The 19,969-nt window shown below is 40.1% G+C and overlaps 2 protein-coding genes across 2 annotated transcripts; both read right to left on the reverse strand.

The window, feature by feature from the left end:
- Window positions 1–1,563: 1,563 nt before the first annotated feature.
- Window positions 1,564–9,452, reverse strand: LOC125289695. The gene is made up of 3 exons (XM_048236665.1): window positions 9,423–9,452; window positions 9,067–9,138; window positions 1,564–4,071 (listed from the first exon to the last, which is right to left on the reverse strand). The coding sequence occupies exons 2-3, from the start codon at window positions 9,075–9,077 to the stop codon at window positions 2,280–2,282; spliced, it is 1,803 nt and encodes a 600-aa protein (XP_048092622.1). The 5' UTR covers window positions 9,078–9,138; window positions 9,423–9,452; the 3' UTR covers window positions 1,564–2,279.
- A 4,108-nt stretch (window positions 9,453–13,560) lies between these two features.
- On the reverse strand, window positions 13,561–15,725 carry LOC125289081 (low affinity immunoglobulin gamma Fc region receptor II-b-like). The gene is made up of 5 exons (XM_048235754.1): window positions 15,338–15,725; window positions 14,671–14,934; window positions 14,280–14,522; window positions 13,874–13,981; window positions 13,561–13,589 (listed from the first exon to the last, which is right to left on the reverse strand). The coding sequence occupies exons 1-5, from the start codon at window positions 15,723–15,725 to the stop codon at window positions 13,561–13,563; spliced, it is 1,032 nt and encodes a 343-aa protein (XP_048091711.1).
- Between the last annotated feature and the right edge of the window lie 4,244 nt (window positions 15,726–19,969).

Genomic DNA, 19,969 nt, shown 5'->3' on the forward strand with positions numbered 1-19,969 from the left:
ATGTGGACGTGTGACCCCTTGTACCCAGGCTCTGTGTAGTCAAGCAGTCAGTCCTAGTGGTGTCCATAATGTAGTGTGGCGTGTATGGATAGGCTACCTGTACTTCAGGGGTTTTACTGTCTTTATTTTACAGAACCATTTAGGTCACTGGCCACCACCATCTCTTTCTTTTCAAATACTGACGCACACATGCACACACACACACACACACACATTGATTACTCAAATAAATACATTAGTTAACTCTTTTCTCCTTCTTCCTCTTCATGCTGTGGTTCCAGCAATGATTGTAAAATAAATGGGGGGTTTGTCCAGGACCTGAAGAACATTTTGGGAGTTTGGACTGCAGAGATTTCGGGTGAGTTGTTGAAAGTGGTCCAGTTAGGTTGCTTAACAGCTTTTCCTGTGGCCAGTGAGATGTTAAGATAAATAAATTAGCCACTCCGCCCTCAGTGTCCCACCAGCGGGACGGTTACCCACCTGCCCCCAACATTCTAAATCATATGCACCATATTGCTATGTAGCATAGTAATGGTATACACCATTTGAAAGCTTGGACTCTTGGGAATCCATACATAACAACCTTTATCATGTACAATCTGTCTAGTGCTTTACATTGTGACATTAATCTTACTATATCTCAATTCAATTTAATAAAAAATGCCCCCCTCCCCCTCCCCCTTGATGCTTTCCTAATTTCTATCTGCAGTTATCCCTTAGCAATGAGTAGATGCAGCATATTGGGTCTTGAAATATTCACAGGAAACCATAGAAATTGAATCTTCATGTTGTTTTATTTCATTCGTTTTGTAGATGTATAGTCCATCTTATACACACACCCATTGAACCAACAAAGTAAATGCAAAAATAGAGACCTTTGTGTAATTATTCCATATTTTGTGTAGCCATTCTATATCAGAAAACCTGACATACAATCCAAATAGTCTTCAAACTTCAGAGTGTTACCTTTCATTTGAGACCAAGATTATGCTTCTACACAAAGGGGTTCATACGCAGTATGCAGTAAGCATTTGACTGTCAGTATGCAATCCAAAAGTCCTATGGGGAGTTTCCATAGGCCATTTTACAAAACACATTAGCATACCTTGGCAAATAATGGTCTAAAGTACACATATTTTCATTCTATATTGATCTATTTTTGCACACAGCTTCACATGATCTGGTGCTAGGGCTCAGTTGTGTTTCTAAGTCATATCAAGTGACCTAGAGGGCTAAAATGTGGTCAGTTCAGAGATGTTTGTAATCCGGCAGAAAGAAAAAAACTATATTCTAGCCTCTGTAGTTCTGTGTTAGTACATCACATAGTTATTCTGATTGTTTTCAAAGAAACTACAGTGTCTCAGCTTTCCAAAGAGGTCAAGGTCATTTGATTATAGGCCTAACTAGGTAAAAAAAGTGTCCTCTGAAGCAGGCGCTTTGCAATTTCTGGCAGCAACTGGCTGGGGCACCTGCACCGTACGCCGGCGGTTCGATTCCGGCCCCGTGGTCCTTTCCGGGTCCCACCCCTGCTCTCTCTCCCATTCGCTTCCTGTCCCTCTCCACTGTCACTATCATTAAAGGCATAAAAAGGCCAAAAAAAAAAACAACTGGTATAAATTGGTATTGAGAACCAATGCGTTAGAGATGGAAAGCTAACAAACAAGCTGATTTTCCTTTTACTGCATAACCTTCTGCTTTCCCTCTGGGCCATTCTCCATTCATGCCCCCGAAGAGCCAGTCTCTCATAGTGATCTAAATGAGCCAAGGGTTTAAGCAATGGGTACAGTTTCGAGCACAAGCAGGCTTGTGACTAGTGATGGCCAGATGCACATAGAATATACTTATTATGCATCATTCCTTGGCATACCAAATGTCACAAATGAGGTTTTAGGCAGTGTGATTAAGATTGTCATACTCTTTTCATAATCCAAATAAATGAAATGAATGTCTATGTGCACTTCATCCACATTAAATATGAATATCTGTGTTTAATAGAAAGGATCAGTTATACAGTCCACATTCCATTTCTACTTGTCTATTCTGTGTAAAATATCATGGTGAATCATCTCTCTGTGTCATTGGAATGTGAAAAATATCATAGATAAGTAAGCCTCAAGTAGCTCTAGCTGTTTCAAAACATTAGGACAACATGGAAGGAAATGAAAAACAGAAACAGCTCTTCATGACCACTCTCTGTGACTCAGGGTTTGCAATTGTATGTCTATCTGATGTAAATTGTACAAATTACAATTCAGTTTGCATTGCATTGCATTGCATTGTTATTTAAAGGACTTTTGTTGTTCTTGGTCCATCCTTGCCATAATCTTGTCGAGTTTGCTTTGGGTGAGGGTCCCAAAGGCTTTCATTTTACCTGCTGTGATGGTCTCAAAAGGTTTTGCCTTCATTTGGGTCAGCGCCTCATAAATCCCAGTCTTGTCTTGCTCTTGCTGTTTTGTCTCTAGGGCATTTGTGTCATGGTTGGCCACCTGGTTGGTAACTTGGCTACTTCTCTCTGTCCTTCCAAGGCCTACCCTTAAGTAGACCATGGCAGCATCGTTGGCCTCTTCAGTGGTCTTCAGCTCCTGTAGCGACTGGACTTTCTCTGAGTTTCCTGCTTCCTTCAGGATGTCGATAATGAAGTCCAAATGGAGCAGTGTGGAGAGGGAGTCGCTCTTGAGGGCGATCCTCTCCAGGGTGAGGATGCTCTGGTAGGCCTCCTCCATCAGCTGTGACTTCTCCTCTTGCAGGGCATCGAGCTCGCTTTCGACTTGGTTCTTCAGCTCCACTTTCTCCTGATATTCCTCCTCGTACTTTGTTTTGAGCTCTTCATTGATTTTCATCACCTTCCTTGTCTTCTGGATGTACATCTTAGCCTCATTTGTGTGCTTAGAGTAGTGGCACTTGCCAGTACACACAGTGCAGTACTTTTTCTTCATGGCTTTGCACGATTTTAGCTTTTCCGAACAACTTGGGAAGTGGCAATTTTCCTGGCACGTATCGCATGAGGTTACTTTTTTTGATTTCTTTGGATTTGACCCAGTGTCGACCTTCTCTTTGTATGGCTCATCAACTTCAAATTGTAACTTCTCGCATGTTTCTAGATCTTGACGGTTTTGTTCCATGGCTGCATCGATTTGTGCCATTTCACATTCCTTAAGGTTAATGGCATTGATCCGCTCTTCAAGGTTGCCGATGCAAATCTCTAGCTGCTTGCGTTCTCTCAGAACACTCCTTGTGGACCGCAAATTCTTCTTGTCAGTTGTCTTCAAAAAGTTGAATAATTTTTCAACACTCTGCATGCCCATGTTCCAGGCTGATTTGTGAAGGCTTTCAAAATCCTTGTCCAAATCAGGTTGGCAGTTGTCAAACAAGAAGTGCTCAGGTTGGTTCTGTTGGTTTTTGGCACACAGAATATTCCCTTCAGAAATGGCAGCAAGTACATTTTTGGGGGACTTCCCATCTGAATGTGTGACAAAAAGCACTATGTTTTTCTCCAAGTCTTTCCCGAACAGTGACAGAATTGCGTCAAATATGTAGCGCTGAGAGGCTGTGAGTCGGTTCTGAGTGGACCTCACCACAAGTCCAATGGCATCGATGCCGCGGACCTCATCCTCAGATCTGAACAGCTTGTTCAGATTCTCGGCTATCAGAAGGTCATACTCCATCCCTCTCGTATAACCATACCCAGGTGTGTCAATAATGGTCAGGCAGATGGGGTTCTCCTCCACAAAGACCTCGTAAACAGTGATGTTGGTTGTTTTGGTTTCAGACAGTTTCACCTCTACCTCCTCTGTGATATCAAACCAGACTTTATCCTCCCACTTTATGCCCAGGAGGTAGTTGACCAAAGTGTTGATGATGCTGGTTTTCCCTGTGCCAGTCTCCCCCACCAGCAGAATAGTTTTGTTCATTTTTCTCAGGTCTCTCTCGCCAAATGTCCATCTTTGGACCATTGGATTCTCATCCAGGTATCTCTTCTCTGTTGGCAGTCGGTAGGCTATTGGGGGTCCAAGTCTGATCTGAATTTTCTTTTGCACCAAGAACCGCAATGGGGATGATGTACCACTTGTTCTGAAGAGGAAAGAATATATCCACTTGACGTTAAAAAACAATTTAAGTCACATGCACAAAAATGCTAAATGACAACAAATTATCATTTGATGAACATAATATCATACATATTGATTTGATGTTGAGAATGTTGAATGAAATCTGGAGTCAAGGCAGTGCAATGATTTCAAATTATAATATTCTTCTATGGGTCCATATCAGTTCAAACTGCTTTGACAATAAGTTAGCTTTTTTTTAGTGAATCAGTCCATGTCATGTCCATGAGCCTGATATCTTATGCCGTTGGTGAGACATGCCTTTTCAATTATGGATACGCTCTAGAACTGAGGTTCCCAAACTGTGAGGCGCGGAGGGGAGGCGCGGACGGTTGATTCAAAAAAGAAGGAAAAACGTTTATTTCATGTTAGAACTATCTATTTTTTTTTTCAATGATTATGTAATTGTCAACATTATAAAATCGAAATAAATCATAGAAGAGATGTATACTAAATGTTTGGGATAGTGGAAGTATTATTGATCCCTTGAGAATGAATGTATTGTGCCAAACTTCATAACGTAATTTAGCAACAGTGCCGCCAGCCGAGCTAGCTGCAAGTTACCAGTGAACGGTAACTTGCAGCTTGGAGCTTGAGCTCCAAGCGGATTTGTACACGCACACTGTTTACAGCTCTTCGAGTTACGGTAAAATGTATTTTTTGGTACATAGCTAATTTAGATAAACTTATGGTGTGGGTGCTTGCATTTCTTTAGGAATCCGCCGCCTTGGTTTATAGAAATTAATATTAAGTGACAGATACACGTAAGAGGTTAGACATACGTGACAGTAATATGTGACGTTCCGATAGCTAATTTAAAATGGACAGATTTGTCACAATTGCTGCACGGCCCGAGCCTGATATGGGCAACAAAGCCAAACGTTGAAAATATGATGAAAACTCATTGCATTGCATTGCATAGTATAGCACCGATTTAAGTGGATTAACTGAAGTGAATATCATTATTTGAAAATGATTGTTGGGGCGCGGAGGTGTCACTGTTTTCAGAGGGGAGGCCCACATTGATGGAGTTTGGGAACCCATGCTCTACAAAAAAAATTACAGCAAATGCCAAGGTTGTCCCATTCTGTGGGCAGGGGGCCCCCATGGGGTGGTCAGGCGTGACTGCAGCCACCCCGCTATGAACTCTGGACATTCCAGTGGCCACCCCTACTGGATATACATTTTTCAGTGGGTAATACTTTTAATTAAATTGCCTAATGTCTAAATAAACAACATGACATGAAATGGCAATATGACAATTTATGACATGAAAGAAAATAAAATGCAGCACCTGCTGCCGCACCATCCAAAGATTGTAGATAGGAGTATCTATTTACAATCTTTGGCGCCACTGTCGTCACTGTCACATATTTCCCCCCTGCCGATTGCTGATCACTGTTACTGCACTGTCACTGCACTTGCACTGGTTTATAAAAATTAATTTCACCAATTACCAGTGAGCTCTCACCCATTTCACCTTGACATAGCTTTTCCTGAACTTTAGGACAAACCCCGAAATGTATTTCTAACTATTCGTCAGTAACCATGCAGTTTAGACTCATGATAGGGCCCAAAAATGCTTTTGCTCACCTATCTTACTCTAGAAAAGATGGTGAATAACCCAATTTCATAAAACAGTGGCGTGTTCCTTTAAGCCCAGTTTGGACGAGATTAGTTTTACGTAGAGACGTGGGGTAAATTAATTATTACCAGGGGTTTTATTTATTTCCTTTCCGAGGAACTTCAAAGTGTGCTTGCTCAGGTGCGGTTCATCAACAGGACCAGGCAGTGAATTGTGCATTGAACTCAACTTGATCCAAGGATTCCAACGGTACCTCATTTTTCAACATTGGGCATACAAGTCAAAGGTTACGTGCAGTAACACACGTCTGAAACGCCAAAACACACTTTTGCTAGTTGCAGCACACCCTAGAGGTCAAAGGGCACAACATTTCATATGTGTCCTCATGTTGGAGTCCCGAGTCCATTTACCAAGTTTTGTTTTGATATGTTAAGGTTTTTGCTGAGATATGACCTTACTTCCTGTTTGGCAGCTTCACGACTGATTTCAATTGGCTTTTGCTCACTTATCTAACTCTTGGGGAGATGGTGAATAACCCAATTTCATAAAACGGTGGCGTGTTCCTTTAATTCAAATGCAAAATTCCATAATGAATGGTACAATATACCGACCAGTGATTTCAGAGCAGCCGCGTAGTGTACTTTCTAAGCTTATAACCAGATATACACCAATTCTGGAAATATGTGTATTAATGTAGTCAAATTGCTACAACAAAATTCCCTGATATTCCATGACTTTGCCCCCAAAATAATACAATTCCCTGACTTTCCATATCTGGAATAGACTTTCCAAAATTCCATGATATTCCAGAAATTCCATGACCCATGGCAACCCTGTAAAATGAATGTTAGCAATGCTAAGCAGAAAAGTTAGCATAGGTTACCACTAGTCACACTGTGATGTGTCAATTTGCAGATGATGGAAGAGAGGCTGGATATTTCTTCTTTTTTTAAAAAAAAAAGAAAAGTTGGAACAAGGGAGATGCAGAAGACAGGGGAGCCACATAGATTTTATGATGCTGAGGATGAGAAAGCACTCAAAGATGACCACCTAACTCAGCCAGAGCAAGCCAGGGGATCATGTCAGAACAGGGGCAGAACACAACGACAAAACTGTGTATCCTTTATAAGAAAATGGATGCTAGGGACAACAATATTATATATTGATACATGTATTGTATTGTATTGTTATAGCATGTCTACACTGTATTATGACTTATGATATATTCATATTCTGATGTTAATTCATAGTTGAGCTTGAAGTCTAAATAGAATTGCCTATATTTAAAATGTTAGCAATTATTACTGTGGAAAAGGCTATTATTATTATGACCGCCGCGCAGCGAAGCGCTGGTCCTATGTCCAACAAAGGTGGATAGGCTGCATTAAAATGTACATTATCTATATGTTAACGTGGTGAATGTGAGTGGGGGGAGAGTTCAGAGGGGGCGTGGCCGGTTGAGAACCTGGTGCAAACGTGACCGTAGGCTTACAAAAGTAAGCCTTTTTTATTTTTGTTTATTCACCAAAGTGAAGTGGTAAACAACATACTACATTGGCCGTTTTTTCACTGCTCTGTATTGTAAAAACAGAATAACTGAAGTTATTTTTTTTCTATTATTGTGTCACCCCAAGATGTGGCTACCCCTGGCCACCCCTATTAAAATGTTCTGGGGGCGCCACTGTTTCTGGGAGGATTTTTTATCCACTATCCTTTCGTATCCTTTTCTTGATCTTTAACAAAAACCTGTCTGACATGGTGGTGCGTCTTTTGGGAAGGAGTATACACTTGATTATCTAGATAGATAAACCCGAACTGGTTAATTATGTGTCTCAAAACGGGACCACATGATGTTTGTTGTGGCTTGCGTGCACATGCCTATCCTCCACATGTTTTACCTCTCTTAGACTGAACTTGAGTAAAGTATTTGCTGATATTATCTTATCCCATCAAAAAGGTTTTGCTGCTGTAATCTCAACAAAAGGTACAGGCTAGAGAAAACACTCATACAACACAATTGCAAATTAATAGGAAGAGGGAGGATTTTGGATGCATACTATTATGATATAGACTAATTATACATTAATAGTCTACAGGTAATAGCCCATTGCAAAAGCCTGTGGTGTATGGTAGTAACATGCGTTGAAATAACTTGCAGTAAAGGGGCAGCCATGGCCTATTGGTTAGCGCTTCGGACTTGTACCTGGAGGGTTGGCGGTTTGAACCCCGACCAGAAGGCACGGCTGAAGTGCCCTTGAGCAAGGCACCTAACCCCTCACTGCTCCCCGAGCGCCGCTGTTGTTGCAGGCAGCTCACTGCGCCGGGATTAGTGAGTGCTTCACCTCACTGTGTGTTCACTGTGTGCTGATTGTGTTTCACTAATTCACGGATTAGGATAAATGCAGAGATCAACTTTCCCTCACGGGATCAAAAGAGTATATATACTATACTATACTATACTATACTATACTATACTATAGAGTATATACTAATATACTTTTTTAATCAAAGAGTGAGCAGAGCAGCAGGAGCATTACCAGGTGTTTGCTTACATCAGGTGTTTTATGAAATAGAAGTGTCATTTAGGCTATCATCTGTATAATTCAAAACAACAGTTTAATTTATTGTGTGGATAAGTTTTAACAGTTAACTGTGCATTTGAGACAGACAGAGGAAAAGAAGACATCTCACTTTAGCATACATGGCATGTAATTCTGCACATGGATAATTTCATGGATAGGGCCTATGACTTATGTTGCTATCTGGTGATTTAGACCTGATCTACCCACAATGAATAAAAAGTCTTGAGGAGGAGAAGAGATCTATAGTGACAACAACTATGATGGCTTCATCTTGATGATTAATTGATGGTAATTTTACCCAGTATACAGACTTTCATTCAATATTCTCAAGTTCCGTTCAATATAGGGATCCATTCAGTATAGACGTTTTAGCCTACAAATTCAGATGTCTTTTGATATATTCAGACATTGATTGAAAATGTTCAAATTCATGTCAAGATATCCAGGGTTCTATTCAATAGTTACACTGATGTTAAAACTTTAAATGGACAACTGTCACTACATAAATAATTGTGATGATGAGTCATCCTACACACTGTACTTGTAATATCTGTCTTAATGGGTAGTTGGGTGTACACAAAATAATTTTAGTTACATCCAGGTAGGCATCCTCATGCTATGATCTTCATATCATATCACATCATATCATAAACTAGGTAGGACTCCAGAGAATGTAAAGTTTAGGAGTGAATCTGACAAAGCATTGTAAACTTCTTGAATTTCCCCTTCAATAAAGTATCTATCTATCTATCTATCTATCTATCTATCTATCTATCTATCAAACAGTACTCACACGTAGGCCATGTTTGATTCCTTGTATTTTTCATGTAACTGTTTGTTTGTGGTGGGGCCTCCTGCCAATTTTCTGTAAGCAAAGTAAGAATGTTAAATCATCTCTTTTGCCCAGAAGGCCACTTATTCAGTTCCAGTTTGAGCATGCATTATGCTTCACTCAGTTCCATTTTCTTGTTTCATTTGGTCACCATATACAGTAACTGTATAGTACAGTAACTGAATATTACAGGGTTCATTTGAAATTTTAGAAAAGCCCAGATGCAACTGGACAATAACAAGTGAAGAAGAACAAGAAAATCTAAATGGGTGTAGGTGAACACATGAAATGGAACACATGAAATGTCTAGAACTTACTTTTGGATGAGTTTGGTGTCCCTCACTGAATCTCAGCTTGAAAATGACCGGACAGGACCAACATGCAACCTTATGTATTTGAAGAAAACTACTTCCTCATTATAACACATTCCTAAGGGTCATACTCAGGTAATTCAGCATTTTTCTATCAGTGTTATCTTTCAACTCAGTGGAAGGTATGACAGTTTTTGGATTGGTTCGGTTCCAGATGGATGAGTGGAGCTAGGCGGAGCGAAATTCATCTGGCGAGGGTCAGGTTATGCATTTATAGCACAAAAAGGGAAATGCAGTTCAGTTTAAAAAGAGGCCGACCTGTTAAATGTGTCGTTCTACATTCATTGGTTACGGAAATGATGGTGGGTAGTATGCCATGTCAGTGGTTCTCAACTGGTCTGGCTTTGGGACCCACAATTTCCCATGTTCATAAAGTCGCGACCCATATATTTTTTAGCGTTCAAGCCAATGGATATGGTGAGCTACATGGTAAGACAAGCGAAGTGCCTGTAGGCCTACTTGTTTGGAGCATGCGGATGTTTGCCATTAGCCTACATTTGTGAAGTCTTCAACGCTTGATGTCACCTTTCAAAGTAAGGTGTGACTTTGACAAGGGTGCCTTGTTTTCATGTGGCATTTTAGTTTTGATGGTTTCATGCTCTCATGTGCCAGCCATCTACTGCACACCACAAAGTGGGGTTTCTGTCCTATTTTGTCCTCAGTTTAAGTGAATCCATATCCGAGCCTAGACAGAAGAGACAGAAAATAGTATTTCTTGTCTCTTGGGGATACATTTTCAATAATATACCTTGTAGTTTCTTTTTAAAAAGTTGGTATACCATGATTATTGTGTGGATATTTTTGTATTTTCAAATTACTAATTACTTGTATTTTAATTAAATACATTTTTCACATCAGTAATTTATTTTGTTACATTTTATGAGCCAGTATTTGTAGTTTGTAACAAAATAGTTTTTGATGTATTTGTGCCCACCTCTGCCCACGGTGTATATTTCTGGCTGAGCTAGTGAATAAATGGGGATGGTACTTCCTTACTTTCTCCAGTTCTATTGCTGCTGTCATGTGCTCCTTGTAAGCAGTGGCATAACTGTAGTAGGTGCAGCATGTGCAGTCGCAACAGGGCCCCTGCCTCCTTTTTTTTTTTTTTTGAACTTTAGAATGTTAGAGCACGGAGAGTGAAGCGTCACTTTGACGATCTATCGGAAGATGAGCGCTTAACCGATGCAGATAGATACTTCAAAGTGCAGGTATTTAATACAACTCTGGGCATCATAATCAGTCAGCTCTCCCAAAGATTTGCAAGTATGCGGGAAACTTGTCGTGTTTGAGTCTTAACGTCCTATGACCCTTCAACTCGCAGGTGATGATGAACTGCTTGAAAAGGCAAGACGTTTGTCAGACCATTATAGCAGGGACATTGCACCGACATTCCCAACACAACTCCTCTCATTCAGGTCTTGCTTTAAAGCAGAGATTTCCCAGAAGTCATCTATTTTTCAACTTGCCAAAATGCTGGTGGTAGATTATGACAGTGTAACATCCACATTCGGGGAAGTGTACTCATGTTGTTTCTGACATTGCCTGTGACTGTGGCAACAGCTAAGCGATTTTTTCCAAACTCAAACTTATTAAGACCTATACCTAAGGAGCAGCATGGGGCAGGAGAGGCTCTGTGGGTTAGCTATCCTGTCCATTGAAAATACGAGAGCCAGAGCATTAAATATTGGGAACATCGTTGACGATTTTGCACAACAAAAGGCTCGTAAGATGGCCTTCTTCTAATGGCCTAATTCACGCATATTGGGGATTGTATGCATATGAATGATTTTATTTGGTTTCTGGACGGTTAAATAAGTTAAGCTACATTAAGTTTTGTTTCTGCACAGTGCGAGTTTATAAGCAAGTAATCTACGCTTGCAGTTTCATCAGAGGGTTGAAGAGGCGCATTGAGTGTTCCCATAATTCCATGCGAGATGTTAATGTAGTAATATTAGATTACCCTGGCCTGCAGGCTGTTAATAAAATTATTATTTTATGTTTTCACATGTAATGGATATGTAGTCGTGTGTTTTTTTATTTGAAATTGTAATCTGTAACTCCTAAACTACTTCGGTGCCTCAGGCCGTTTGCATAAACAATTGAAGTCACCCTTAATGTGTATTGCATGTATCAGAGCTAATACATCCTGGGCCAAACAACGACGGGATGGGGCTCGTGTAGCGCTCTCACACCTGGGCCCAGCATTGGTTTGCTACGCCACTACTTGTAAGATCTGTAGTCTAACACTGGAAATGACGAAGATAGGTGGATCTTCTCTTTTCAACGTGCGCTATACATGTGTAATGATATGAATAGATCTGCATAATATGTGAAAGTAAATAGACATGTTAAATCTCACCAAACACAGAGTTGTGCATGTCGAGAAGGGTATATAGTGGTATGAGGTGGGAAATTAAGCATAACATTCTTGTCTTGTAACATAATTTTTAATTTATTTAAATTATTATTATAGCTATGTCAGAAAATGAGACTGTTTTATAGAACATGTGCAAATGACACCCTCTACTGGACAAATCTGTTCATCATCATATTTCCTTTAACAGCTGTCATAACTCTAGGGTCAGCCCTTTGTGACTCATGCTTACATTAAAAATGCAACACTATGTACTGGTGAACAAAGCAGTCCTCACAGACTCCTCAGTCCAAAGAAATATGAAGTGAAATTGGCATTGATATTAAGTGCCAGAGAAATATGTCATCATTCACATTTCATATTATGTGTCATGTTTTGACCTTTCATTTACATTTTCCTCAAAGTAATGTTTAGTATGTCAGATAAATCGGTCAGATTCAAACAATGTATTCTTGTCATGGCAGTGTTTAAAATAGACTTTTATCAGCACATCCAAATTGATGCCCCTGTCCCATGATACCACAGTACTGGGCCTTTCAATTCAGAATGACCATAATCCTAAATGCTCTGGAATACAAAAGGTATGTTTATTAAAGTGTATTTCAATGTTGATAAAGCAAACACATGCATACTATACACTGTACACGACAGAAATAGCACATAACAAACCAAAATAATATATAATAATATATCAAAATATAAAAATAAAACTTTAAATTACTTTTTATAATTATGTATAGACGACCTCTCTAGTCACATAATGGCTACAGCTGTATGTATATGGCACTTAAGGAGTTGTAGTTAAGTATACAATGAAGCAGATATATTTCTAAATATAAAAATATATACAGTATTTATGTACGCCACATACAAAAAAATGGTATGGAAAACAAAGTTTTACATATTTACCTCACACAACTTAACTTGAAATATGAACAGAGACAAAAACAATGTATACTATTATATAAAATGTGCAAAAACATACTGTAAATCATTATTATCACGATGAATATTACATCTAATGTACAATACAGAAAGCATGTCCAAGTTGTAGATGTGTAGGTGTAGAACGCATGTTCTAAGGTGCAAATAAAGCATTAAAAACAAGCACTAATGCCTTAAAGTGGAGGTGTTTTTTTTTCAATTATATCTCTATTTCTCCAGGTCACTGAATACTGTCGGTACAAATGAAAAGAAACCAATCGGTTCTACCTCGCTCGAGTTGCTGCAGTCACTGTAACGGTGTGGCAGCTTTCACTGTGGGCTGCAGCAACTCTAGCTACTGTAGGTAGAACCAATTGGTTTCATTGTTTCCTTCTTTTTTTCAACAGTACTCGGTGACCTCGAGAAACAGAGATCCATGTGAAAAAACGCCAGAATTCTCCATCAATACATCGGCTCCCCAGACTCCTGTCTGGAGCCAGGCCAAGACCCTTTAGATACTACAGGTCCCAGTAAGATCAATAAACCAACCTCTCTGCAGTGGCATGTATTCAGACTGATCCCCTTCTCTTGTTGTAGATTGGATCTGGCCCTGGGTTGAACGCTGATTGATGCTCTGCTGTTGCCCACCACTAGAGGGGAGACATACATATATACTATGCTAAGCAGGGTGACAGCATGGTGAAAGTACTTTTAAAGTTAGCCGAAGGTGTCAATAATCTTTTATGTGTAAATTAGGTGAACCATGTTATATAGGGTGTAGGAAACTCACAGCAAAATCCTGGAGCACTGAACACCTAGAATAAGGAAAAAAGAGCTAGTGATTGACAACAAAATGAGGATGTGTGTAATCTTCTGTGGAATATTGATGATTGTATTTTTTTTATCAGCATGCTATTATTCAAATTATTCCATCTACTGACCACTGTCATCCTTAATTAACACACGTGTTTATCTAGTGACAGCTTGGGATTTCCCAGTCCTTGTTTTAAAGTAATATTTTTAACCTGCATCTATCTAATGACTTAATTTTACAACAATGAAGTCATTATATAATTTTATAAAATCGCATATTCATTACCTTTAAGCCTTTTGGATCGAAACAGCAGTACGAATAGAGTGGAGAGTATAAAGACCAGACCCAACCCCACTCCGATGCCTACTGCAACCATCCTAGAGGATCCCGAGGCTTAAAGACATGAAAGAACACTATTACAATAGAGATTACCACACACACACACACACACACACACACACACACACACACACACACACACACACACACACACACACACACACACACACACACACACACACACACACACACACACACACACACACACACACACACAAACACAACACACAACACACACACACACACACACACACACACACACACACACACAAACACAAACAAAACTAAGGATGCATTTCAGTAAATGTTACCCTGAACTCTAAATATTGCATGAACAGCAACATGTTTTTACCTCTTACTGTAATCCAGGTCTTTGGTGACTCTGATTGATATGACCTTTGACACCAATATGACCCCTCATGTCCCTTTGAGACGGAATGGATGGTCATCTCTCCGTCTGTCTGATTCAGTGGCGAGTCGTCTTTGTAGAAGTCTCCTCTGAAGCGTAAGGGTCTGTGGCGGTGAATGCAGCGCAGGGTCAGAGGATCTCCCTCCAGCACTGGGTGAGCAGGACTCTCCAGGATCACATCACCATCTGTGTGAACCACATGATGCATTCTTGGTAACACTTTACTTGAACACCATTTTATGCAGTATAAACGGACATTCAGAAGATGTCCCCTGTAAGTGAATCATCAGTGACACAGACAATGACAAAAATGGGCTTGATTGGAAATGCCTACCTTGCACTGTGATGTTGACAGGGTTACTCTTGTTCCCCGACTGATCCTGACACCAGTAAACTCCACTGTCAGATGTATGAAGGGAGGGTCGAGTGCAGGTGTTTCCTTTCATATCAGGACACTTTGATACTGTTCCTGATCTAAACTCGACCACATCCCATCCAGTAGAGTCCTCCTGCATTGTGCAGGTCAGTGAGAGAGACTCAGAGGAGAAGTGTTGATTTCTGTTGGGACTGATGACCAGAGGTGCAGGAGGGGACTGACCTGGATCAACGAAAATAGAGACACAATTGTTCAGTTTCCCATACACAGATGAAGCCTTATCCAAGACCAGTGTTTGGTTTTTAGTTTCAATTTACATTTTCAATAAATATTTTTTTCAGTCTAGGACATGGTTTAGTCCATCTCTAGGGAACTGGTACAACTGCATACAGGTGTGAGTGCTGATGCACAACCAATTGTGTCTTCTTCTTCTTGAATTTCCCCTAGAGGATCAATAAAGTATCTATCTGTATCTATCTATCTCTATCACATCATGGAACAAACTTAATCACAGGTGTTATCCAAATGTATGGTTTTAAACTTTACAACACAGATAATTGTTTTAAATACCCTTGTATATAAACAAGACTTTTTAGTGTATCCCACATAAAAGACTGTTCTTCACCTGTGACCCAGAGAGGCTGAGGTTGGCTGAACTCTGTGTGATAGGCTGACTCTCCTCTCTCTGCTCTGCACACATAAACCCCTGTGCGTCTAAGAGCAGCAGGGCTGAGAGTGTAGGAGCCTCCAGCTCCTCTGATGCTGTATGAAATAACCTTTTCACAGTGTGTGAGGTCCTTACACGTACTAGAGGACATAGTACCACTGTGGGGAATCATTTTGTACCAGTGGAATCTCCAGCCTGTAGTGGAGCCTCCAACATCACAGCTCAGAGTCACAGAGTCTCCCTCAGTAAGCCAAGACTCCCTGTTGATCTTGAGATCTACTTGAGGTTTCCCTGCTTGGCAGAAGTTGAGAGCTGGTACACTATTCAAATATGCACTGCATATCATACAATACTTTGTATACATGTAATGCATATATTTTTATATTCTTAAAATTCCCCCCAAAAAACTAAGGGGTACAGTAAAAAACATTTGTTTACCTGATACAGCTCTAATACTGAAAGATTCAATGGTGCTAACAAGAGTATTTTTATGTGTTTCTTTACATGTGTAGTTAGTTTCCCCAGATTCAACTGCAAAAGTATACTCCTGTGTAGAAATAACCAATGGGCGAAGAGGACAGTCTTCGACCCCAGCCTCTCGCAGTGCGAGCAGAATTGGGGGACCGGCAATGCTGTCCAGGCATGAGATATGCCCAGACAGCTTATACAAATGGAATGCGGGTCCACACCGCTTCATTTGGGCAGGCTCGGGCATATTTTCAGTGTTGTAATGTAACCGAGTATAAATACTTCGTTACTGTACTTAAGTAGACATTTCACGTATCTGTACTTTACTTCGCTATTTAAATTTATGTCAACTTTCACTTTTACTCCATTACATTTCCTAGATAAAATGAATACTTTTACTCTGTTATATTTCCACTAAGCATCTTCGTTATTCGTTACTAAAACATAAAATTAGAAGAAATGTGTGCGACTGCAATAAGGGAGGTTTGGCGAATCACTGCTCCTAGATTGCATTACGCACGCTCCGTGCTCTATTTCAGCGCTTGTTTGTTGCTAAAGGAGGAGGGAGGAGGACGCACAACTGAAACCGCCATGGAAGCACGAGCACCTACTGGAGGACCTCCCGTTATCATAGACGACCACCCCGACGATAGTGGTGAACAGGGTAGTGGTGAAGAGAACGTCATACACCCGTGGCCGTATTTGCAAGAAATGTTTCTGTACATTGGCAGCTTTCTGTGTAGCTGAACACTCCGCTACCTGCCTCAGCGGCCTGTGAAAGGCTATTTAGCATCGCAGGACTTGTCTTCAGTCCAGGAAGAGTAAGACTGAATCAGGCCCGGGGTGGGTAATCGGGAGAATTCCCGGTGGGCCGCTTCAGTTTTGGGCTGGTCGAGGAAAAAAATATTGACATTTGTCACGTTAGTCTATCTTTTCTTAAAGTAGGACACGTTCCGCATTCTGTGCATGACACCAATGCCTCTGCATGGGTTGTTGTAGCCTACGTGAGGGAGTTCTCCCTCCCAAAAAGAGTCCGTCTTTTCCAAAAAGTTTTCTCAGATACGGATAGCTGAGCCGGCCCTACAGTAGGCTAGACACAAGCGTCAGGAAGAATGGATGGTAGAAAGTGGCCAGGAGAGACTGAGCAGAAGATCAACCAGTCGACCACTGAAAATGATGAGCCCGAAATTAGTGATGAGAAGGCCATGACTACAGGGACAAGTAGAGAGGATAAATTAAAGTTATTTAATGTAAGAAAGAGCAATTACCCTACATGATAAACCTATATGCCTTGTTTGCTCTGAAGAGGGTGTAGTAAAGGAGTAGGCTAAATTACCAAACAACAATATAGCCTACCCATGCAAAAAACATGTAGCCTAAACATTAGTTCAATATGCCTCTTTGTGGAAGCGTGGGATAGGCTACATTTTAAAGGCTTTCTTTCTTTCTTTCTTTCTGTTTTTGTTAACTTGTGGAATAGTGGAATATTTTTTTGTTAACTTCTCAGTTTAAGTGAATTATTATATAACCTTTACACATTTGTTGAACCATGGTACTAATAAAAACTGCAGGATAGTAATAGCTGAAATGTTGCCTCATTTATCCAATTTCCACCACTATGGAAAACGTGGGCCGGTCTTGGGCCTGAAACTCCCGGGCACTGAATTCTGGCAACTTTGAAAACCAGCTTCTTTTGAAGATGAACAGACACCTTTTCAGTTTCAATTAATGACTGGCATATTAGTAGCTGCTGGACATAGGTGGCCTGTGTGTGTGTGTGAGAGTGAGATGGTGACCTGGGGAGTAAGCCCTAGAAATGCTCATACCACATGACCAAAATGTTCTCTCTACAAGCAGGTCATTTTTTAAAAAAAAAAAAGAAATAAGTTATTTATTTTTCATTTTTACCTGAAGTTCATACAAAAGTGAAATTTCTTGATGAGTGAGATTAACCTAACCTGGGAACCCTGAATATGCTTTATGCTTTACTATAAAAAAGCCAAAATAAAGTTCACAATAAAAGTTCTAAATTAAACCGCTTGCTTTTTACTTTTACTTCAAATACTTAAGTACATTAAATATCAGAAAATTACTTTTTGATACTTAAGTACAGTATATATCAGATACGTTTTAAGTTCAGAGAAAATCCTATTCGGATCCTACTCTTCTGTTCTCAGACCAGTGGCAATAGACATTGCTAAAGAATCAATGAGTGATTGCTGGCTATAGCCGAGCAATAGAACCTTAACAGGACCTATTAGAGGTCTTCAGTGGCGATCACGTGAACGAGGAGCGTATTCCTATTGGTTAACACCGAGTAGTTGACTCATAGACAACGTGTTCAAATCCCTTCGATCCAGAATATTTGGTTCATATCATGGTGGTTTGTGCAACCGGGCCCTGAAGATCTAAGAAAAGTCTGAGTAAGCCTAGAACCTACTTAGGAATTACGAAAGTATGTGAGAAGTGAGATCAAAATGACTTTGTTTGCTTCTTTCCATCTTTCAGCTCAGCGTGAGAAAAAAACGCATCGCTTCTTTTGTACGGAAAATTTTACTTGGTCGTCAATTCACTGCAATTTCTGTGTATCGTAGCAACGAGCACACGGATGTGCTGTGGTGAATCCGGTGGGGAAATAGATCTCGTTTATTTTTCGTGTGTGTATGTTTCTATGTGATAGAATTATTATTTGATGCAAATAATTCTTGCTGGCTCAGCCAAAGTTTATCAGATGGCGGCTTAATTTGGCTTACAAAATGACTGGCTGACTGCAGCTGAAATTCTAAACGGCGCAAATGGCAGCACCTGGCGGTGGCTTCGGGTCTATGTGGGACCCGTTTTCAATGTTTGCTAAAAGAAAAATTATGCTATTTATTATTTCTCATTATTATGCGGCTCTTCACAATGCAAGTAGAACGCTCCATTGACTTGAATAGGATTTCCCAAAGTTCTACCGGTCATTATTTTTGTCTAAGGACCTCTAAATAATGACCACTGTCAATGGCAACGGATTTTCATTCAAAAGTGAAGGCGGACGGTTGATCAGCTGTGTTCTAAAGAACGTTTGATTCAAGTTCAGTGTGTGTTGCGAACTATTTGTTTCTCAGCAAAAGCTAATGAAAAAACTCAGTTTTGCACTTAATATTAATGTCCAAACATGGCCTCAAAGATAAGGCAGTTCTAAGTGTGCAAAAATGATACAAAATCAAGACAAAAATATTTTACAGGTCTTGCTTTTGAGTCCTGAATAGTAGGTAGACAAACTCTGAACACAATCTTAGATGATGCAGCAACCATTTTCCTGGATTTTGTCTGATATGACCCAATAGTCATATAGTCATACTATATGTTTCTTATGGTGGTGTGAAATGACCCAATATAGTCATATATAGTCATACTATGTGTTTCTTATGGTGGTGTGCTCTGTTCTTAATGACGTTGCATGTCTAGATGAGGAAGCACTGACATGTGCGTGCTAAGTATGGATTCAGTTGGTCTACCATGCCTACTCTCGATATTTTACAAAAATGGAGTTGGAGTCTTCCAATTGTGAGTGCTTTTGAAAGCCGAGAATGTGCACATATCCTGAATACACACAAGGCTTTATCCCTTATCTTGGATTTCTTAATTCTGCTTTAGTTAAATTCCCCTGAGGTCTTGTTCCCTTTTTCATTGAGAGAAGACGGCAATTTCACTTCTTGGCCATTATAATTTAAAGCAGTGCTGAGACACTTCTTAATTAGACAAGATGAAATAAGACAAGTCTGTAAATTCCAATCCAACAGTTGGAACAGTGTGCCTTCCATGGCACACCTACCCCCCTCCCCCACCTCCCCCCAACATTCTAAATCAATTTTATGCACCATATTGTTATGTACCATAGTAATAGTATACACCATTTGAAAGCTTTGACTCTTGGGAATCCAAAAATGAAAACTTTTGTCATGTACAATCTGTATAGTGCTTTACATTCTCAGATTAATCTTATTAGGTCTTCAATTAAATTTGATCCAAAATGCCCCCCTCCCCCTCCTCCGCTTTTGGTGCTACCCTGACCTCTGGCTGCAATGTAGCTGCAGCACAATAAGTACTGTAAATGCAACATATTGGGTACTGAAATAT

The sequence above is a fragment of the Alosa alosa genome, chromosome 24, assembly GCF_017589495.1.
Source record: "Alosa alosa isolate M-15738 ecotype Scorff River chromosome 24, AALO_Geno_1.1, whole genome shotgun sequence".
NCBI lineage: Eukaryota > Metazoa > Chordata > Actinopteri > Clupeiformes > Clupeidae > Alosa > Alosa alosa.

What these genes read in the sequence shown, in the direction of transcription:
- LOC125289081 (XM_048235754.1), bottom strand. Translation starts at nt 15,725, where the DNA reads ATGATATGCAGTGCATATTTGAATAGTGTACCAGCTCTCAACTTCTGC. An exon ending in GACCTGGATTACAGTAAGAG is followed by an intron (nt 13,982 to 14,279) that starts GTAAAAACATGT and finishes CATGTCTTTAAG; the next exon opens with CCTCGGGATCCTCTAGGATG. An exon ending in TCGATCCAAAAGGCTTAAAG is followed by an intron (nt 13,590 to 13,873) that starts GTAATGAATATG and finishes TCCTTATTCTAG; the next exon opens with GTGTTCAGTGCTCCAGGATT.